This window comes from Canis lupus, chromosome X (assembly GCF_003254725.2).
Source record: "Canis lupus dingo isolate Sandy chromosome X, ASM325472v2, whole genome shotgun sequence".
NCBI lineage: Eukaryota > Metazoa > Chordata > Mammalia > Carnivora > Canidae > Canis > Canis lupus.
Genome location: NC_064281.1, coordinates 41,051,504 through 41,074,902, shown reverse-complemented (window position 1 = coordinate 41,074,902; position 23,399 = coordinate 41,051,504). Strand labels below are relative to the sequence as shown.

The 23,399-nt window shown below is 39.0% G+C and overlaps 1 protein-coding gene across 11 annotated transcripts in view; it reads left to right on the top strand.

Moving 5' to 3' along the window:
* The first annotated feature begins 4,060 nt into the window (after positions 1-4,060).
* Positions 4,061-23,399, top strand: part of ZNF41 (zinc finger protein 41) — a 45,051-nt gene continuing 25,712 nt past the window's right edge. For 2 of the 11 annotated variants that reach the window (XM_025468890.3, XM_025468886.3), the window contains exon 1: positions 4,430-4,868. In XM_025468890.3, the coding sequence (XP_025324675.1) occupies positions 4,830-4,868 (39 nt within the window). In that variant the 5' untranslated portion in view covers positions 4,430-4,829. Of the gene's footprint in view, positions 4,152-4,428; positions 4,936-4,975; positions 5,079-22,493; positions 22,535-23,399 lie in introns of those variants that run through there. The other 9 variants (XM_025468889.3, XM_025468883.3, XM_025468885.3 and 6 more) reach the window with 8 other exon arrangements.

The window sequence follows — 23,399 nt, the reverse complement described above, 5'->3', positions numbered from 1 at the left end:
TCCAACTCTTGATTTTGGCTCAGGTCATTATCTCAGGGTCCTGAGATGGAACCCCACCTCTGGGACCCATGCCCAGGATGAAGCCGACTTAAGATTTTCTCTCTCCCTCTCCCCCTAACCCTCCACCCCCCACCTTACTCCCCCCTTGCACATGTGCTCTCTCTATATATATAAAAAGAAAAAAATACACCATAATCATTAAGATGATTCTAGAAATGCTAGTGTGGTTTAATATTTATAAGTCAATCAACAGAATTCATTACAACAATACTTTAGAAAAGCTACATAATGCTATTGATATTTTAAAAGTATATGATATAATTCAGTAACCATTATATTAATAACAAAAATTCAAAAGAGCAATAGAAGGAAACTACTTAAAATTGACAAAACCACTTTCCAAAAATTGCCAGAAAACTTTATACTAAATGGTAAAATGTATAAATCATTTCTATTAAAACTGGCAACAAGATAGGGATGCTAACATATGTATTGTTCAACATTGTTTTGAAGGCTGTATTTCAGCACTATCCAATATCCCAGAAATGTTTATATTTAGTGCTGTCCAATACAGTAGCCACTAGCCATATGCAGCTATTGAACATTTGAAACGTAGCTAGATAAGAAACTGAATTTTAATTTATTTGGCTTAAATAAATTGAAATTGAAATCTTTTTTAGGCTTTTTAAGTTTTTGTTTTAATTTCAGTGAGTTAACACACAGTGTTATATTAGTTTCAGGTGTACAATATAGTGATTCCACAATTCCATACGTTGCCCAGTGCTCATCACAAGTACCCTCCTTAATCCCCATCACCTATTTCACCTATCACCCCAGATACCTCCCCTTTGGTACCCTTCAGTTTCTTCTCTATAATTAAGAGTCTGTTTCTTAATAAATTTAAATTTAAATAGCCACATGAGCTTAGTGGTTACTGTACTGAACAGCTAATACAATACAAAGAATCACACCAAATATTGGAAAAATGAGAGAATATTATCTATTTCTGATATGTTGTACAATTAGAAAACTTGAGAGACTATACTAAGAAGCTAACCGAATTGGTAGGTGGTTTTGATAAGGGGCTGGATACAAGATAAAATTATAAAAATAGGCATTTTCTTCCTATACTAACAGTAAACAGATAAGATTAGCAAACAAGCCTTAACAATGACAACAAAAATATTGTGACTAAGAACAAATTTAACCAAAAAAGATGATAGACTTAAAAGGCTACAAAATGTCATTGCAGCATATGAGACATAATCAAATAGAGACACATGAAATCCCTTTGATACAAAGGCTTATTGTAACAAAAAACTTTAACTCTTCCCAAACTATTATTTTAGGGTAATACAGTTCCAAACAGAATCTCAATGGTTTTGTTTTGTTGGGGTTGTTGGGAGGGGGGTAGCATTCATTTTGAAACTTCATTTTAAACTTCAGGGAGTTCTTAGAAAAATTAATTTGCCAGAACAAAACTCCTTTGAAATCAGATTACAGAGACACAATCAAGAGTTCAGGTCAAGCAAAACATATTTGTGACCTTATATAACAAGACTGATTTTTAATTCAGTGGATACAGGGCAGTGTGTTCCATAAAGAGTGCCAGCTGATATTGTTGAATTTAACCTAAGCCTTGTGATCCAGATAAACAGTGAAGGTTCAGAAATCCCCTTACTCTTTTCATGTTCTGGAAAACCTGCTTCCTGCAAAGAACTCCTCTCCCCTACAAGACTTAAACAGGACTCATGGATGCTCCTGTTGTTTACCTATGACAAGGACAGACACAGGCTTTCCAAATTCCCATTCCTTGCCTCATGAACACTGATTTAATCAGAACAAAAATGCTTGTTTAGCCAAATTTCAGTGGAGCTTCTCTTTTCCCTACAGGCTCCTGAACCCGGCTTGTCCCCAAGCCTGAGAAAACACAAAAAACTGTGAAGGTGCCCTCTCTTCTTAGCTTCTTCTGGGAGGGAATCCATTGATCACAGTGGGCACTTTCCCTATCGGATCCCACAGGCCATTCTGCTGCTTATGCAGCTTCTCCTCCACAGATTCTGCTTATCTCACCTCGCTTCCTCCTTACTCACTCTCTAAAAGAGAAGCCCTTTTCTGTTTGGTTTTGAGATAATTGCAGATTTCTGAAATGGAAGCTTTCTATTTCTATTTGATACAGCAAAAACAGAGCTTGACCTTGACTTCATACCATGTGCCACAGTAAATTCCAACTAGATTAAAGGTTTAAGTAGAAAAAAATCAAAGCAATAAAAATTAAATAAATGTTAAGACTCTTTAGGCTTACCTGGAATGGGGGAGGAGGACCATGCAAGATAGGAAATATAGAAGCCAGGAAAGAAAGTTTAGACATTTCTGATGAGAGAATATCTTTCTAATTACATATTGAAGAACACCTATAAAATGCCAAGGAGAAAAAGGGGGTGGGGATACTGCAACGCAACTCACAGAAGGTTGATATCCCTAATGCACAAAGAGCTTCTACAAATCGGTAAAAGACAAATCACTCCAAAGTAAATTGGACAAAAGATATGAAAATTTGCAGAAGAGAAAATCTAAGTGGTCAACAAACAGAAAAAGATCCTGTGTTCCAGTAGTCAGTAAAATGCAAATTAAAGCAATTAAATACTACTGGCCCTCACACTGGCAAACGTGAAGGACAGCACCAACATCCAGATTTGCCTCAATGAACTCATATTTTGCTGGCGGGAGTAGGCATGTTACAATCTTTTGGGGAAGTGATTTGGCTGTATCTATTTGACAACAAAATACCCTTACCTGAATTTAATAATAAACTTCAAAACAGAAGCAAAAAATGAAACCCTGACCTGACAATATAGTGGGAGAATCTCTCTCCTCCATCAGGAACTCATGGGGCAAGCAGAAGAAAATCATCAGGAAGGAAATACATTTCTAAAGGCCCAACTAACAAGTTTGAGCCAACAAACATACATGCTAAACCCAACAACTGGAAAATGCAATCTTTTTAATCAAGAGATGAAACACGTTCGAAAACTGGGCCCATGCTTCATCCTTAAGGCAAGTTTCAACTCATTTCAAAGACTCAACATCATTCTGACGATATTCCCAGAGCACTATGCAATTAAGGTGAGAAATCACTAGCATCAGATTAACTTTGTGTTTGTTTGGGAAAATGAAAAACGGTGTCCAGAACTGTAAAATTTTTCTGTACTCCCTCTAAATTCCTTCTGAGAGTCATTAATTCCGAGAGGAATATGTGACATACTGAGATGAGTCAAATCACAAACCGTTCCTTGGGGGCAGCATTCCAACACCTGTGAACCAAAGCGCCCCCCCCCCTTTGGTTCCCTTTCCCTATAAAACTCCTCTCCCGAAAATGAGTGGGAAATATCAGAGAGGGAGACAGAACATGAGAGACTCCTAACTCTGGGAAACGAACAAGGGGTAGTAGAAGGGGAGGTGGGCGGGTGTGTGTGTGTGTGTGGAGGTGACTGGGTGACGGGCACTGAGGGGGGCACTTGACGGGATGAGCACTGGGTGTTATGCTATACGTTGGCAAATTGAACTCCAATATATATATATAAAACCCCTCTCCCTTATAGAGCACTTCGTGCTCCAGAAAACTCTGGGCTGGGCCTTTCTCCCTGTCGCAGCAGCCTGAATAAAGTACCCATTCCTTTGTCCAGTGAGTCTCGGAGAAGTTTTGCCAAGTTGGACAACGGACTTCTAAAACATTCATGGGGCAAAAGGGGAAAAAGTGACAAATTAGCACTTGAAACCAAACACTAATGGAAATCAATCAAAACCTGGATCTCTGGAACTTTAGCCTTAATGCTTTTAGAAGGAAACCAGGAAGGCGGACTACTGGATTTTTTAAAAATTGGGTGAAGTGCCCCTCCACTGACATCACAGGCCCCCCAACGAGTCGCTCCACAGATACTTGGTCCCTGGCGCTAAATCACCTCAGCGCCCCGCGCCCCGAGTGGTTAAACTCTCGCTGCGGGCGACTTCCGCTTCCTGGCCTAAATCTGACACGTACTATTTCCCCCCCCCCCCGCCCCCCCCCCGCCCCGCGGCAACCACCCAGGGCCAGTGACAGTCGAGGAGCCCGGCGATGCCCTCGGCAGACACGGGGACAGAGGCGCCGGCAGGTGGGCACGTCGCGGCGCCCCGAGCCCCGCCGCCGCCGCGAGCCACCCGCGCCTGTCAGAAGCCGTTCCCTTTCCCCTAGAAGGAGGCCGGGGAGGGAGCGGGGCGGGCCAGTCTCCGGGCCCGCCGCTTGCAGGAGGCTTCCCAGCGGGGACCGGAGCGGCGGGACTCGGAGGGGGAGCCTAGCGGCGCGCGAGAAAGCCGCGGCCCCCTGGGGATGCGGCCCGAGGGCGGGGCCCCTGAGCGCCGGGAAGGGCGGGCGCCGCGGAGAATGAGCCCCGCGCGGGAGAAGTGCCGGCGGCACAGCCCGCGCTCCTGCCGGCTCGGCTCCCGGGAAATGCCGCAGGGGCAGCGTGCGCGGGTCCCGGCCGAAATGCCCACCCTTCCAAGATGGCGGCTCCCGTAGAGACACTCCCGAGGGGACAGCCATGTTAGTTGCCTGACAAAGTCACCAAAGAACATTTGAAAGCCCGCCTCTCCTCCGCCACGCACACGCGCCAACCCCGCGCGAATGCACCCTGTGGGACTGCGGGCGGCCGGCAGACACTGAGCATGTGCGCGGTGAGGTCCAGACACGGAAGAGTCCCTCCCACGTAGTTTCAACACTTAGGGTTCCTGGACTGAGTTTAACAGGCGGCATAGTTGGGCCAGTAAAGCACTGATATGATTCTAGGGGTGTGATGACATGGATTTCGCACTCAATGATGGTACCTTGTAGGGTGAGTGATGAGGCTTCTCAGAGATCCCCAAGTAGGAGGAGCGTGCAGTGAGTGGCAGAGTTGTGGGGTGAGTGATGGGGCGGGGGGGGGGGGAATAAAATGGGTAGTCTGTGCGATGAGTGAGGTTCTAGGGGTTCTCTAGGGTGAGCAATGAAGAGTCTATGGGGAGAGCGGTGAGGATTCTCAGAGGTCGTTGATGGGGTCTGCGCGGTAAGTGATTGGACCTGTGGGATAAATGATGACGGTCTGTGAGCTGAATCATAGAGGGTTAGTGGGGTAAGTGATAGGGGGCCTGCAAGATAAATGATTGGAGTTCAGCGAGTGAACTGGTGAGGGTGTTTAGGGAGTAATGGGTGGGCTGTGGAGTGAATGGTGGAGAGTTTGTGGGGTGAGTATTGAAGAATCAATGAACGAACCGTGGGGTGAGTATTGCACGGTCTATGACGCGTGTCATGGGGTTTATTGAGTGGATAGTCAAGATTTCTGTGGTGTCAGTTTTGCATTTATTGGAGAGTAGCGATGGAGGGGCCAGTGGAATCAGACAGGCGGCCTCACAGAGTCAGTGATGGGTGGTCTTAAACTGAGATGGGATTGTTTCAAAACCCTACTTTGACTTTGTTGGGCTTCCCGTATCTTTGTTTTCTGCGTCATTCATTTCTCCCCTTGATTTCATTATTTCTCTTCTTTGGGTTATTCTTATTTTAAAATTGCTAAGTTGAATACTTTTCTCATTAATATTCAATCATTTTTCTTTTATAAGCATTAAGTTTCTGAATGTTTCTCTGAGAACACTTTAGCTCCATGTAACAAATTTTGATGTGTAACATGTTTTCTAATTTCTGCTGTGGCTTTCTCTCTGACTCCATAGTTGTTTAGATATGAGATTCTGATTTCCCAAAAAGTTGACATTTTTATTACTGATTGCTAAACTACACTCAGAGACTGTCATCTGAGTGATTATTAGGTGCAGAAATGGATGTTCCTTGAAGTGGATGGTATGTATTTGAACTTTAAATTATTTTCCAAAACTTTTGTGAAATTGGTATTCCCCACCAGCACCATATAAAGGGGCTCACTCTGGGGTGCCTGGGTGGCTCAGTGGGTTCAGCATTTGACTTGGGCTGGGGTGGTGATCTCCGGGTCCTGGGGTCAAATCCCCCACTTGGGCTCCACACTGGTGGGGGAATCTGCTTCTCCCGCTTTCTCCCTCTGCTCCTCTCCCCCGCTTGTGCTCTCACTCTATCTCAAACAAATAAATACAATCTTTAAAGAATAGAAAAAAATAAAAGACTTTAATATCCCCTCCCACACTGAATATTGCTGCTTTTTAAATTTTCGCCATTCTGAGGGACAAACAGAATGATATCTGTTTTTACTTTGGTATATAGTATCTTGTTTTACTTTGATGTGCATTTTCCTGGCAACTAGTGGTTGAATATCTTCTCATATGTTTTAAAAATTTTTCATATCCTTTGCTCTTTTTTTCCTTTAGGTGGTTTGTGTTTCTAATTTGTGAATATTAACCTTCTGTCATTTATTGTGATTTTTTCCCTTTATCTCTCTTTATAACTTAAGTTTTGAAAGATGTCTTCACATATAATTAGAGAAAATAATCATCTGATTAGAGATATCTGTCTTTTTCCTTTTAAGGTTCTGAGTATCTTATCTTGCCTAGTGAGTTCTCCCCACTTAGTGCTTAAAGCAATATATACCTTAAATTTAACATTTTTAATGTTTTAATTTTTAAGATTAAATTTCAGTCCACCTGGAATTTACTCTGGTGTGTGGTGTGAGATGAGACTGAAGTGTGTATTTTCCATTTGAATAGAAAATTTGCAAGCATCAATCATTAAATGAACCCACTTTTCTAACTCAACCTAATGCCACTTTTATCATATAGATTTCCAAATGTAAGTTGCTCTATTTCTGAGCTCTATTTTTCCTTCTAATATATGTATATATTGCGTTTCAAAAAAGTGTATTGACTTTTAGAAATACTTTTAATATCAAATAGTGCTAGCCCCTTCACTGTTCTTTTTCTATCTTTCTTTTTTGGTTGTTTTCTTTAGTATTCTTTAGCATTAATTATTTCATATGAATGTTAAAACCATCTTGTTTCAAAACAACCATTAAAATAATATATTTTATAGTTTTCTCCTTTTTAAAAAGATTTATTTATTTGAGAGAGAGTGTGTGTGTGTGCAAGTCGGGGGTGGAGCAGAGGGAGAGAATGTCAAGCAGATTCCCCCCTATTGAACATGGAGCCTGACACAGGGCTCCATCTCACGACTCATGGGATCATGACTTGAGCTGAAACCAAGAGTCAGAGGCTTAATGGACTGAGCCACCCAGGTGCCCCTATAGTTTTCTTTTTATAGACCCAGCACCTTCTTTTTATAAATTTTTTTTAATTTTTATTTATTTATGATAGAGAGAGAGAGAGAAAGAGAGAGAGAGAGAGGCAGAGACATAGGCAGAGGGAGAAGCAGGCTCCATGCACTGGGAGCCTGATGTGGGATTCGATCCCGGGTCTCCAGAATCACGCCCTGGGCCAAAGGCAGGCGCCAAACCACCGTGCCACCCAGGGATCCCCAGCACCTTCTTTTTTTAAAAAAAAATGCATACTTCAATATTTTACATTTGTTTTTGTCACCATGGTGAAAAGCATATTTTTTCTATTTTCAAAGGAAAAAAAAATCTGTCAATTTTTGTATTTTATTTCTTATCCAATGCAATGATTAGATTCTCATGTGAGTTCTAGTTGCTTTTTATGGTCTCTTCGTTTTCCTAGATAGAATATCATATTGCAGCCAATTAACAATGATACTCTCTCTTCCTTCCAAATATTTATTCTGATTACCTCATCTCCTCTTGCATTAACTAGCACTTTTGGAACAATGTTGAATGATACTTGATACAGGGTATCCCTATTTTGTTGCTAATTTGAAAGTGAAAGATATTCATTCATTCATTCATTCATTCATTCATTCAACAAACATCTACTGAATACCTTCCTCTTGCCAAGATACTGGGTTTGAAATGCTGCATGGCCACTTACTAGCTACATGATCTTTTTTTTAAAAAAATAGATTTATTGATATAATTCATCTACCATAAACTACACATTTTTTAAAAAGATTTTATTTATTCATTCATGAGAGGCAAACACACACACACAGAGAGAGAGAGAGAGAGAGAGAGAGAGGCAGAGACACAGGCAGAGGGTGAAGCAGGCTCCATGCAGGGAGCCTGATGCAGGACTCGATCCTGGGACTCCAGGACCACACCCTGGGCTGAAGGCAGGCACTAAACCCCTGAGCCACCCTCAGGTATCCCCAAACTACACATTTAAAGCTTGCAATTCAATGGTTTTTAGTATATTCATAGAGTTGTGCAGTTACCACCACAGTCTAATTTTAGAACATTCAGAAAGAAATATGGTACTCATTCTTCATTCCCATTCTGTATCCTGCTGCTGCAGGCAACCACTTTGTGTCTCTGTAGATTTAACTATTCTGAGCTTTTCAGATAAATGGAATCATACTATATGTGGTCTTTTGTAACTCTCTTCTCTCACTTACCATAATTTTTTCGAGATTCATCCATGCTATGGCATGTATCAGTACTTCCTTCCTTTTTTATTACTGAATAATATTCCTTTGTAAGGATATACCACATTTTGTTTTCCCATTCATCAGTTGATGGACATTCGGATTGTTTCCACTTTTAAATACTATGAATAATGCTATGAACATTTGTGTCCACATTTTTGTGTGGACATAAATTTTCATTTCTCTTGGGAGTGGAATTGCTAGATCATATGGTACCCCTATGTTTAACACTTTGAAGAACTGCCACACTGTTTTTCGAAATGGCTGTGCCATTTTATATCCCACCAGGAATGTATGAATGTTCCAATTAGTCACATCCCCACCAACACTTGTTGTCTTTTTTTTTTATTCTAGTCATGGGTATGAAGTGGTATCTCATTGTAGTTTTGATTTCTGTTTCTCTAATGATTACTGATATTGAATATCTTTTAATGTGTGCAATGGACTGAATGTAGTCTTTTCCAAATTCATATGTTTACATAACTCCCAATGTGATGGTATTAGGGGTGAGGTCTTTGGGAGATGATTAGGTCACAAGGGTGGAGGTCTCATGCAGGGGGTTAGTACCCTTAGAAAAGAGACCTTAGAGAGCCCCCTTCCCCTTTACGCCATGTGAGAACACAGTAAGAAGATGGCTGTCTATGAAACAAGAAGAAGGTTGTCACCAGACACCAAATCTGCTGGTGCTTTGATCTTGGACTTCCCAGCCTCAAGCACTGTGAGAAAAAAAATGTTTGTTATTTAAGCCACCCAGTACGTGGTTGTTTGTTGTTATAGCAGCCTGAGGTCACTGACAATGTCCTTATTAGCCATTTGTGTATCTTCTTTGGAGGAATATCAATTCAAATCCTTTGCTTATTGTTCATTGAGTGATTTGATTTTTTTATTATTGAGTTGTAAGTGCTCTTTATATGTTCTGGATACAAGTCCCTTTTCAGATATGTGATTTGCATTTATTTTCTCCCATTTTGTGGTTATCTTTTCACTTTCTTGGTGGTTGACTTTGTGGCACAAAAGTTTTTAATTTTGATGAGGTTGAATTTATCCATTTTTTTCTTTTTTGCTTGTGCTTTTGATATCATTGACTTTTTTCCCCCCAAGGAATTATATTGGAATGCTTATCTAAAACCAATTGACTGTAGGGCTGCCTGGGTGGCTCAGTCAGTTAAGCATCAGACTCTTCATCTCAGCACTCAGCTGGGAGTCTGCTTCTTTCCCTCTCCCTTGGCCCCTCCCCTGCTTGTGCTCTCTTTCATATATATAAAATAAATCTTTAAAAAATAATAAAATAAAATAAATTTACTGTAAATGTACAAGTTTATTTCTGAACTCTCAATTCTATTTTATTCATCTGTATGTGTACCCTTCTGCCAGTACCACACTGTATTGATTTGTGTAGCTTTGTAGTAAGTTTTGAAATAGGGAAATGTGTCCTCCAACATGTTCTTACTCAATGTTTTGGAAATTCAGGGTCCTTTGCATTTCCATATATTTTTAAGATCAGCTTGTTACCCTCTGTAAAAATGCCAGCTTAGATTTTGATAGGGGTTGTGTTGTGTCTGAACATCATTTTGGGGATTATTACTACCCTAATGGTATTAAGTTTTCTGATCTGGACATGTTTTTAGCATAATGTTCTCTGGTAGGTTTTTTGGTAGTCATTGTAATATTTTTATATTGCTCTTTTAATTTGTGTTTTTATTAGGAATGGCTCCTGAATTGTGTCAGATGCTTTTTGATATTAATGGTCTTATGGTGTTGTACTCTTTAATTGGTTGCTGTAATGAATTATATATAATGTGGCCCCAACTTTGCTTTCCTTGGATAATTTAGTTTGGTCAAGGGGAATTTTTCTTATGAGACATGGTTCAATTTGAGTTAGTAATATTTTATTTAAAAGTTTTGCCAGGGGGCATCTGTGTGTCTCAGTTGATTAAGTGTCTGACTCATGATCTCAGCTCATGTCTTGATCTCAGGGTTGTGAGTTCAAGCCCCACATTGAGCTCCATGCTGGGTGTGGAGCCTACTTAAAAAAATTAGAAGTTTTACCATTATAAGAAAACTGTTTAGGGGCGCTTGGGTGGCTCAGTCAGTTAAGCATCAGTCTTCGGCTCAGGATATGATCTTGGGGTCCTGGAATCGAGCCCCACATTGGGTTCCCCACTTGGTGGGGAGTCTACTTCTCCCTCTGCCCCTCCCCTCCCTGCTCATGCTCTCTCTCAAATAAATAAATAAAATCTTTTTTAAAAAGTACTTGTAGTTTTCTTGTTTTTATACTATATTTAACATGTTGCTATTAAAACTATGCCAGTTTTTAACAGGAATTCAGGCGATTTCTATCTTTTTATATGTTAAAATGGCATGGAGATTATTTTCTTTAAAGTTCAGCCATTTTATTTGTCCATTCATGCATGTGTGAACACTTGGGTTGCTTCCATCTCTTGGCTAGTATAAATAATGCTGTAGTAAACATAGGGGTGCATATATCTTTTCTAATTAGTGTTTTCATTTTATCTGGGTCAACAACTAGTAATGGAATTACCAGATCATATGGTATTTCTATTTTTTCATTTTTGGAGTAATATCCATACTGTTTCCACAGTGGCTATACCAATTTACATTCAGAACTGGTCTTTTAAAATAGTAAATTGCAGGGGTGCCTGAGTGGCTCAGTGGGATGAGCATCTGACTTCAGTTTTCAGGTCATGATCTCAGGGTCCTGGGATCAAGCCCCACATTGGGCTTCCTGCTCAGCAGGGAGTCTGCTTCTCTCTACCCCTCTACCCCCCACCCACTTATGTGCTTACTCTCTCACTCTCTCTCTCAAATAAATAAATAAATAAATAAATAAAATCTTTAAAATGGTAAATTGTAATTACTTTCTTTGATTACTGGTCTTAACAGATATCTACTTTGGGAGATTAATTTTGGTTTATGTTTTCTGGGGATTTTATATTCTGCATGTAATGCTTAGTTAAATTATTTTGTTTACTCCCACTTTACTCTTCTTTGTTAAGACTGCTTTAGTTATTCTACGGGCTGTGCATTTCCATGTAAATTCTAAAATATGCTTGTCTGTGGGTGTTGAACATATTCTTATGTACTTTTTTGCCCTCTGTATATCCTCTTTGATGAAATGTCTCTTCATGTCCTTTGCCCATTTTCTAATTGGATTGTTTGTTTCTTGGATGTTGATTTTTGAGAGTTCTTTATATGTTATCATTATGAGCCTTTGTCAGATACTTTCTCACAGCCTGTAGCTTTTCATTTCATTCTCCTAACAGCATCTTTTGCAGAGCTACAGTTTTTACTCTGTTGAAGTCAAATATCTGTATATTTTTCCTTTATTGCTCATGTTTTTGGTGTCCTATCTCAGAACTTTTACTAAGCCCTAGGTCCTGATGATTTTCTCCTGTTGTAGTCTTCTAACAGTTTTATAGTTTTACATTTGAATCTGTGATCCATTTTGGTTAATTTTTTAAAGATTTTATTTATTTATTAGAGAAAGCACAAGCAGAGGGAGCAGCAGAGGGAGAGGGAGAAGCAGGCTTCCTGTTGAGTGGGGAGCCCAATGTGGGGCTCGATCCCAGGACCCTGGGATCATGACCTGAGCTGAAGGCAGACCCTTAACTGACTGAGCCACCCAGGCGCCCCTCCGGTTAATTTTTTGTGAAGTGTGACATTTAGATTGAAATTTATTTTGTTTTTTTCCTTATGAATGATCCAATTACTCTAGCACCATTTGTTGAAAAGACTCCTTCATCCATTGAATTGTTTTTGCACCTTTGTAAAAAAATTAGTTGGCTGTATTTGTGTGGGGCTATTTCTCGGCCCTCTCTTCTGTTTCATTGATCTATGTTTCTGTCCTTTCATTGGTACCACATTGTCTTGATTCCTGTAATTAAATAAAAAGCCTTGAAGTCAGGTAAATTGATTTCTCCCACTTTATTCTTTGTCAGAATTGTTTTAGCTATTGTAGATCCTTTGTCCTTCCATATAAATTTAATTTTGCCTATATTTACAAAAAAATTCTCACTGAGATTTTAATAGGAATTTATTAAGCCTATATATTGACTTGTGAAGAATTGATATTTTTACTGCAGTGAGGCTACCCAACCATAAATACAGTATTTCCATTTATTTAGATATTTAGATGTTTTTTACTTCTTTTATCAACATTCTCTAGTTTTCCACATGTAACCCCTATACATGTTCTGTTACATTTACACCTAAATATTTTACTTTCTGAGTGATGTAAAGTATTGTGCATTTGTTTCATCATGTTCATTTGTAGTAAATAAAAATACTGATTTTTACATGTTGTTCTTGTGTCCCATAACCTTGCTGAAGTCACTTATTACTTCTAGAGGTTTTTGTGTAGGGTCCTAGGGATTTTCTATCTGGGCCATCATGTTATCTGCAAATAGGATCCGTTTTTATTTCTTCCTTTTCAATCAATCTCTATGCCTTTTGTTCTTTTTTCTTGCCTTATTGCACTGGCTAAAATTTTCATTACTATATTGAATAAGAGTAGTGGTAGTTGACATTCTTGTATAGTTCCTGATATTAAGAGGCAAACATTCAGTCTCTCATTATTAAGTATGATGTTAGTTATAGTTTTGTAGGTTTTTTAGATTTTATTTATTTATTTATTTGAGAGAAAGAGAGAAAGAGATAGCGAGGGAGAGCACAAGCAGGGGGAAGAAGGAAAAGCAGGCTCCCCACTGAGCAGGGAGCCGACATGGGGCTCAATTCCAGGACCCTGGGACCTTGACCTACTTAGCCACCCAGGCACCCCAATGCTAGTTATAGGTTTTTTTTTTTTTTGTAGATCTTATTTTTATCAAGTTGACAAATTTAACCTTTATTTCAGGTTTTCTAAGAGTTTTTTTTTAAATCATGAATGGCTGTTGGATTTTGTGAAAACATGTTTCTGCCTCAATTAATATGATCATGTGATTTTTTTTTTTCTTCTGTGGCTTGTTAATATGGTAGATTGCATTGACTGATTTTCAAATATTGAACTAGTCTTGCATTCCTGGAATAAGCCCCACTTGGTTATGGTATATAATTCCCTTTGTGGACCACCTGGGTGGCTCAGTGGTTGAGTGTCTGCCTTTGGCTCAGGTGGTGATCCTGGGGTCCTGGGATCAAGTGTCGCATTGGGCTCCCTGCGGGGAGCCTGCTTCTCCCCCTGCCTATGTCTCTGCCTCTCTCTCTGTGTCTGTCATGAATAAATAAATAAAACCTTTTTAAAAAATTTCCTTTGTATATTGCTAAATTATATTTGTAATAATTTGTTAAGAATTTTTGCATCTATGCTCATGAAGAATATTGGTCTGTAGGGTTTTTTATACTTTTTTGGTTAAGAAATGGAATAGTTCATCAAGAAACATCCTTTTTAAAAATATTTTATTTATTCTGAGAGACAGAGAGAGGGAGGCAGAGGGAGAAGCAGGCTCCCAGGGAGAAGCAGGCTCCTTGCTCTGCAGGGAGCCTGATGCAGGACTCACAGGACCCTTGGCATCATGATCTGAGCCAAAGGCAGACAACCAACTGAGCCACTTAGGCATCCCCAACAAGAAACACCCTATTTTCAAATGCAGGTGATGACAAAATGTGCAAAATTTACTATGCAAACCATGTATAATTCAGTGGGAAAACATTAGCACATCAAGAATGTGACTTTTGTACTCTACTTTTGGTATCAGGCTTTAGGAAATGAGTTAGCACGAATTCCCTCTTCTATTTTCTGGAAGAGATAGTGCGGGATTGGTGTTAATTCTTCTTGAAAATTTGGTGGAAGTCTCCAGTGAAACCATTTGGCTTAGAGATTTATATTTCAAGAGTTGTTCTTTAGGGGCACCTGGGTGGCTCAGGTGGTTAAGCATCTGCCTTTGGGTTGGGTCATGATCTTGGGGTCCGGGGATCGAGCCCCACATTGAGTTCCCTGCTCAACAAGGAGTCTGCTTCTCCATCTCCCTCTGCCCTCCCCCTCTGCTCGTGCTCTCTCTGGCTCTCTCTCTCAAATAAATAAAATCTTTTTTTAAAAAAAGAGTTATTTTTCAAATTGCAAATTTGATTTCCATAATAGTTGTGAGGCCATTCAGATGAACTATTTGATATTAGAAGAGTTGTGATAGTTTGTACTTTTTGAGGAATTGGTCCATTTCATCAAAGTTGTCAAATTTATTATTGTATTCCATTATTATTCTTTTGATATCTGCAGAGTCTGTAGTGATAGCCCCTGTTTCATTCCCAATATTAATCATTTGTATCTCTAATTTTTTTCTTTGTCAATATTACTAGAGGCTTGTTTATTTATTTATTTATTTATTTTTTTGGAAAACCAGCCCTTTGGTTTATTGTATTTTTCTGTTGTTTTCAATTCCATTGATTTTTGCTCCTACTCTTCTTATGTCCTTTTTTCCACAGGTTTTGGGTTTATTATATTCTTCTAATTTCTTTTTTTTAAGATTTTATTTTATTTTTTTTAAGATTTTATTTATTTATGAGAGAGAGAGAGAGAGAGAGAGAGAGGGAGAAGCAAGCTCCACACAGGGAGCCCAACATGGGACTTGATCCCGGGTCTCCAGGATCAGGCCTTGGACTGAAGGCAGCGCTAAACCACTGAGCACCCGGGCTGCCCAAAATTTTATTTTTAAGTAATCTCTACACCCAACATGGGGCTCAAACTTAAAACCCCAAGATCAAGAATTGCATGCTCCATCAATTGAGCCAGCCAGACCCCCCCACCTTCTTTTCTAATTTCTTGAGAGTTTAGATTATTGACTTAAGGCTTTTTCTCTTTTCACATGTAAACATTTAGTGCCATAAATTTTCCTTATAGGACTGCTTTAGTTTATGGAGCAGAGTATTGTGCACTGGTTATCAAATTCCAGGGGAGGACTCCAAACACTTCTGCCCACTGCATCTTGGTATCAAAGTCACCAAGGAAAACACAACACAGTGAAACACTGAATGGAACAATGCTTTACTTGAATAGAGAAGAGACAGAGCAAGATCAGCATCCATAGTGCATCCTTTCCTTATAGCTAGCCAAATGGCAAGTAAGCATAGGAAAAGATCCTTCACTCCATTAGTTAGCAAGGAAATATAAATTAAACTGAACTAAGATACTAATCACAACCCTCTCATTGCAGTGGAAGGACTCCCCCACCCCCCACTATGGAGACTGAAATACTGAAAGCTAGGGGCATGCCTAAGGGCCATTGATGTACAAACTTTGGCAGAAAAAAAAATGGCACACATTGAGTCTGCAGTAAGGAAAAAATATTCCCACACAAGGCAATAGCCCAACATAGGCTGTGTGGGTTCTTGGTCTCTTGGTAAGTAAGTGTTCCAGGCCCAAAGACCATTCTTATATGGTCAAGGGGTGAGGGTATATATACCCCTTATTCAGTTTAGTGTATTTTTTAAATTTCCCTTGAGACTTCTTTGACCCATGAGTTTTTTAGAAGTATATTGTTTAGTTTCTAAGTGTTTGGGGATTTTCCTGTTACCTTTTTATTTTGATTACTAGTTTCATCCATTGTGGTCAGAGAACATACTGTGTCTGATTTCAATTCTTTTACATTTGTTGAGGTTTGTTATATGGTCTAGGATATGGCCAAATGATGTATTTTCTGTGGGCACTTTATTTTTTTTCCTGTGGGCACTTTAAAAGAATGTGTATTCTACTACTGTTGGGTGGAATGTTCTGTAAATGTCACTTAGATCCTATTGGTGGAAGGTGTTCATGAATTCTTTTACAACTTTGCTGATTTTCTGTCTAGTTGTTTTATCAGTTGTTGAAGGAAGGGTATTGAAGTCTCCAACTGTAATTGTGATTTTGCCTATTTCTCCTTTCAGTTTTATCAAAATTTTCTTCATATATTTTGCAATTCTATTGCATGATGCATACACATTTAAGATTGCTATGTCTTTTTGGTGGACTGACCCTTTTATCATTATGTTATGTCCCTGTCAGTACCAGAGTAATTTTCTTTACTCTGAAGTCTACTCTATCCAATATTAATAAATCCACTCCTGCTTCCTTTTAATCAACATTTGCATGATATATTTTTTTCATCCTTTTACTTTTGACCTGCATATATCATTATATTTGAAGCATGTTTCCTGCAGACAGTGTATAATTGGGTCATGATTTTTGAGATCAAATCTGCTAATTTCTGTCTACAAGTGGTACATTTATACCATTTATACTTTATGTAATTATTTGTATGTTAATATCTAGATCTGTCATATTTTGTGTTTTCTATTTGTTCTCTCTGTTTTTGTTTCTCTCTCTTTTTTTGCCCTTCTTTGGGGTATTTGGACATTTTAAAGAATTCCATTTTGATTATCTAGTGTTTTCAGGGGAATCTTACTTTATATAGCTTTTTTTTGGATATTCTGTGTATCATGTAATATATACACAACTTATCAGAGTTCACTGGTATCATTTTACCACTTCCAAGGAAGTGTGGAAACCTTACCTCATGTCCCTTTATCCTCCCCTATTTATAAATAATTGTCTTAAATACTTCCTTTACATACACTGAGCACCACATTAGGTGGTGTTATAATTTTCACTTCAATGGTCAAACATAATTTAGAAAACTTAGGAGAAGGAGAGCATATTATATTTACCTATATTTTCCCTCTTTCCATGTTCTTCCTTCCTTACTGATATTTTAAGATTTCTTCTTTTATCATTTCCTTTCTGGTTAGAGAACTTCCTATAGCCATTCTTTTATGGTACGTCTGCTGGTAACAAATTCTTAGTTTTCTTTCATCTGAAAATATCTTGACAGCTCTATCCTTCCTAAAGGATATTTTCTATGGGTATAGGATTCTAGGCTAACAGTTTTCTTCTCGCCACCCACCCCCCAACTCCCCCTAACAATTCTTTTCTTTCTGCACTTGAAAAATGTGCCATTTCCTTCTGGTCCTAGATGGCATCTTCTCCTAATAGAAGGCTGTTTCATTTATGTTGAAAATCTGTGGTTTAGTGTAGCCACATTCATTAATTATCTTAACTAGATCTTCTAGATAATTTACTGCAGCTTCCATACCAGCATTTGCGATTTCACCTTATGTTATGGAAACAGCTTCTTTCCTTAAAATTCATGAACCAACCTCCGCTAGCTTCAAACTTTTCTTTTGCAACTTCCTCACCTCTCTCAGCCTTCAGAGGACTGAAGAGAATTAGGGCCTTGATCTGGATTAGGCTTTGGCTTAAGGGAATGTTGTGTCTGGTTATATAGATATGGTTTATGGTGCCAAAACAATTATAATAGTAACATCAAAGATCGCTGACCACAGGTCACCATAATAAGTATAATAATAATGAAAAGGTTTGGAATATTACAAGAATTACCAAATTGTGGCACAGAGACATGAAGTGAGCAGATGTTATTGGAAAAATGGTGCTGGTAGACTTACTTGACAGTTGCCATAAACCTTCAATTTGTAAGAACTTCAATATCTGGCAAGCACAATAAAATTAGGTATGCCTGTATTTCTTTGCTGAGATTTTCTATTGTCTCATTTGTGTTAAAAATTTTTCATAATTGGCCAATGAAGCATGTTTATGATGGCTGCTTTAAAATCCTTGTCAGATGGGGTGCCTGAGTGACTCAGTCAGTTGGGTGTCAGACTCTTGATTTTGGCTGGGATCATGATCTCAGGGTCATGTGACTGAGTGCTGCATCAGGCTCTTCGCTTGATGGGGAGTCTGCTTGGGATTGCCTTTCCCTCTCCCTCTACCCCTCCCCCCTCAAATAAATAAATCTTTTAAAAAGTAATAAAATTATATTTAAAAAGCTAAAATCCTTGTCAGATAATTCCAACATCTGTGTTATTTCAGTGTTGGGATCTCCTTCGTGTCTTTTCCCGTTCAAGTTGAGATTTTCCTGGTTCTTGGTATGGCATCTAATTTTTCATTATGTTCAGGACATTTGAGTATTACATTAAGAGGCTCTGTAATTTATTTAACTCTTGTGTTTTAATAGGCCTCCCTTGACAGAGCTCCATTTGGTAAAGGGAGATGTCACCTCATTCATTACTGCTAGGTGGAGATGGAAGTCCAAGTTCTTCTGTTTGGGGGGGTGTCTTTTTTTTTAATGGTGAGGGGAGGAGCTGAGGGAGAAGGAGAGGGAATCTTAAGCAAGCGCCAAACCCATCTTGGAACCTGTCACGGGGCTTGATCTCACAATCCTGAGATCATGACTTGAGCCGAAATCAAGAGTCAGACGCTTAACCAACTGAGCTACCCAGGTGCCCCAGGATGGGCTCCTTTTTATTGCCTAGTGGGAGTAGGAGTTCATGCTTCCCACTAAGCCTCTATTGATATCACCCTGACTGGGAGGGAGAGGGGTACCTTGTCACTGCTTCCCATTTGATGTCCATTGACACTATTGGCAGAAGTGCCCTTGTTACTGCTGTGCCCTGGTGAATGCTCCCATAGGCCTCCCCTGACATCAGTCAGTGGGGAGGAGGAAAGACACTGTCATTTCTGGGTGAGGGTGGAAGCCCACACTCCCCACATCATCTCCACTGTCCCCAAAGGGTGAGGGGAAGGAGGCAGCAAGGAAGAAAGCTCCAGCACCCTAATGGGCTTTCTCCGATACCACCTGGGCAGGGGGTAGAGGGGCTGGGGATACCTTCTTATAGTTTGTCAAGGGTGGAAGTCTAAGCTCTCCACTTGGCCTTTGCTATTAGTAATGGTGGTGGGCCTCCAGTGGTTTTTGTGGTATTTGGCCTGAGTAGAGCCATCATTGTCTAAAAGTTTTCTGTCTTGGTAGGCTGCCTCTTTCCTGGTCCTTTGACTAGAGAGAGCAGGCTTTTCTTGGGGCAGTTTTTGTCTGTACCCTTTGGCCTTTCTAGGTTGCTGGCTTCTCCGGCACCAAGTCTAGGATATATGAGGCTAAAAGAAAACCCAGAGAACTCACTGCCACATCATTTTGGAGGTCTCAGGATCACCAGCCAATCTGTCCTCTTCACTCCACCTTTCAGAATCTTCCTATGTTTTATATATAATGTCTACATTTTTAGTTGTATTTAGCAGAAAGAATAGGTTAACTAATACCTACTCCCATCTCCAGAAGAGGGAGTCCCTATAATTATGATTTTTAAAAAGATCTTATTTATTTATAAGAGACACAGAGAGAGAGAGAGGCAGAGACACAGGCAGAGGGAGAAGCAGGCTCCCTGTGGGGAAACTGATGCAGAACTTGATCCCAGGACCCCGGGATCACACCACTGAACCACCCAGGCATCCCTGATTTTTAAGACCTTATGCGGTTTTGTACATTTGTGCTGGTTTTATTTGTATATATTGAATGGCCCTATGGATTTATGCAGAGGCTTCTGTAATTCTTTGTTATATATTTTATTATTAAAAAAGGACCCCTTGGGGCAGCCCGGGTGGCTCAGCGGTTTACCACCGCCTTCAGCCCAGGGCCTGATCCCGGAGACCCGGGATCAAATCCCACGTCAGGCTCCCTGCATGGAGCCTGCTTCTTCCTCTGCCTGTGTCTCTGCCTCTCTTTCTCTCTGTGTCTCTCATGAATAAATAAACAAAATCTTTAAAAAATAAAAATAAATAAAAAATAAAATAAAAAGGATCCCTTTGATAATCTATTGAGTGCTTTGGACTTAATTTCCACCTCAATAATTATATTTCTAGATGTGCTGTCATTTTCTTACATTTGTCCAGTGTATTGTATAAAGTCTTTATTTAATTATGACATAATACAGAAAACTGCACAGATTATGCATTTAGCTTGATGTCTTTTTTTAACTGACTGAGCGAACATGCATAACCACCACCTAGATTTAGAAATAGGACATCACTAGCACCCAAGAAACACCCCCTTGTGTTCCTTTCCAATCACTAACTTCCTCCCAAGGGGTACCAACAGTCTGACTTCTAACAGCGTAGATTAGTTTTACATGTCTTTTATATTTTTTAATTTTTACATAATTTTATATAGTTTTAATATAAATTATATTTTTAATCATATAAAAATTATAATATAAATTATATAAAATCATATAAATTAGGGATCCCTGGGTGGCGCAGCGGTTTGGCGCCTGCCTTTGGCCTAGGGCGCGATCCTGGAGACCCAGGATCGAATCCCACATCGGGCTCCCGGTGCATGGAGCCTGCTTCTCCCTCTGCCTATGTCTCTGCCTCTCTCTCTCTCTCTCTCTCTGACTATCATAAATAAAAAAAAAATTTTTAAATCATATAAATTATATAAAAATAAGTTTATATAAACATAATCATATTGTATTGATTCATTGCTCTTTGGGTCTGGCTTCTTTGGGCAACATAATATTCATGAGATGAAATTCATGCCTGTCGTGTGTGGCAATTTGCTCATTCTTGTTACTGTATGGTACTTCCTTGTATGAATATAGGACAACTTGTTTATCCATTCTGATGTTGATGATCATTTGCATAATTTTCAGTTTTGAATAAAGCCACTCTCAACATCATCATACTTGTCTTTCAGTCAGTATATGTTCGTATTTCTCCTGAGTATATTCTTAGGAGTGGAAGGGCTAGCTCACAGGCTATTGCATGTGTTCAGCTTTTGTGGATAACATCAAACAGTTTTATAAAGTTTTGTACTGTTTGATGCTCCTCAAAAACAATATATTGAGTTTCTATTGCTCATATCCTCACTAGCTCTCTTGGTTATTTTCCATCATTTTCATTTGAACCATTTCTGGTAGATAAGAAGGATGATCTGATTGTAGTTTATACTTCCTTGCTAACTAATGAAGTTGAGCATCTTTTCCTATGCTTATTTGCTGCTTGCATATCTTTGGGAAATGTCTCTTTCCTAATAAGAAGTTTACTCTTCTTATTGTTTCTATTGATTTCTAGGAATTCTTGATGTATTTGAGATATGAATTGTTTGTCAGATACTAGTATTACAGTCATCTCCCACTGTGGGATTTGCCTTTTCACTCTTAATTTTGTCTTCTGGTGAACCAAAGTCTTTAATTTTAGTGTAGTCTAATTTAATAACCTTTTATTCTACCAGATATCAAAACTTTAAGATTTTATTTATTTATTCATAAGAAACACAGAGAGAGAGACAGAGACATAGGCAGGGGGGGAAGCAGTCTCCCTGCAAGGAGACCAATGTGGGACTCGATCCCAGGACCCCAGGATCACAACCTGAGCTGAAGGCAGACAATCAACTACTGAGCCAGTCAGGCTCAAGATATCAAACCTTGATATGAAGCACATTAATTAAGACACTGTAGTATTGGTCCAAGAATAGACAAACAGACCAATGGAAACAGAGTCCAGGAATGAACCTCCACATAATCACAAACCAACACTGCAGAGCAGTGGAGAAAAGATACTCTTTTCAATAAGCTATGCTAGATCACCTTGATATACATATGGAAGAAATGAATCTTGACCGTAACACATACATATACCAAAATCCTTCCCAAGAAGGCTATAAATAAATGTGAAAGATAGAACAATACAAATTTGGAAGAAAACATTAAACATCTTTATGACCCTGAGGTAGGCAAGGTTTTCATAACTAAGACATAATGAGTGCCAGCCATAACACAAAGAATGGTAAATGGCATGGCATGTTTCTTTCCAGTGCTTCATTTCACATCTTTGTCTTTGTGTTTTAAATGTGTGGCACCTGTATTTTTTTGTTGTTGTTAACCAATCCCAAAGCCGTTATCTTTTATGGCAGGATTCAGCTCATTCAATTTAGTTGAATTGTAGCATAGTAAATTTTGTGCCTTCTATTATTTTATGTTTACTATTTATTTTACTTGATTTATATTTCCACTCTTTCCTTTTCCTATTTTTGCTGGTGTGGTCACATTTCTTTTAATTCCCCTCTAGGTTCTCATTATCTTGGAATTCTGATAGTTTGGAATTTTGATTATTTTTATCAATTTCTGCTAGTGGTTGCCTTCACCTTCCTTACAAATATAATTATCTATATTTCTCTATTCTTAGGTCCAATAATGTTGTAATAGTCTTTGGATCTAGTAATAGAGGTAGGTGATTTGCCTTCACTACTCTATCACTCAGTAGATTTTTCCAGGGTGTTTTAAAATTTCCACTTAGTAATAATTTTATTTATTCCATATGCCCAAATACATTATTTTTCTGTTTTCATATGTAACTATATATTACAAGAATCATTTCTCAAGACTGCTATCCTCTGATTTTGAGGTTTCTGTAACTATTCAATTTATAATTGCTTATACTAGTCTCTTGAGTATTCTTTTGAGATAGGAATTGTGGCACTTAATGTTTAGACTTAATATAATGTCTAAAGTTGTCTTTTACTCTGACAGAAGATTAGTATTTAGCTAGGATGAGTTTAAAATTCTCAGCCCTAAGCCCCTTTCTCTCAGTAATTTGTAGGTATTTTCTTCTAATATGATTCCTATCACTGCAAACAAAAAGTCCAGTGCCATTGTGAGCCCTTTCCATGTTGTTTTCCTGGAAGTGTTTCAGGTTTTCCTTTATTCTTTAAAGTCAGTGCTAAATCAGATTTGGGGTTGATTTGGTTCCTCTGGAGTCAAGGATTGGGGGATTTCTGTAGGGAAGGATCAATGAGGTAGGGTCCAATAGGATTAGATAATCTAAAGCCTATTGATGTGATTCATACTGGGGCAGTGAGTGACAGTCTTGGGAAATTCTTGAGGCTTTCTGAGAGTTGGAGATGCAAGTATTAGCATTGAAGTCATTGATTAGCCTATGAGAGTTATTGATTGGAACACTGAGGTAGCGAATGATTGCTTGCAAGCCTGGGATTACAAGTTTTGGGGAGTCAATTTTGGTGGCCCTATCCAAATCATTGACTGGGACCTGTGAATATCGGTAAATGCAGGACTATGTGAGTTAGTATGTGAC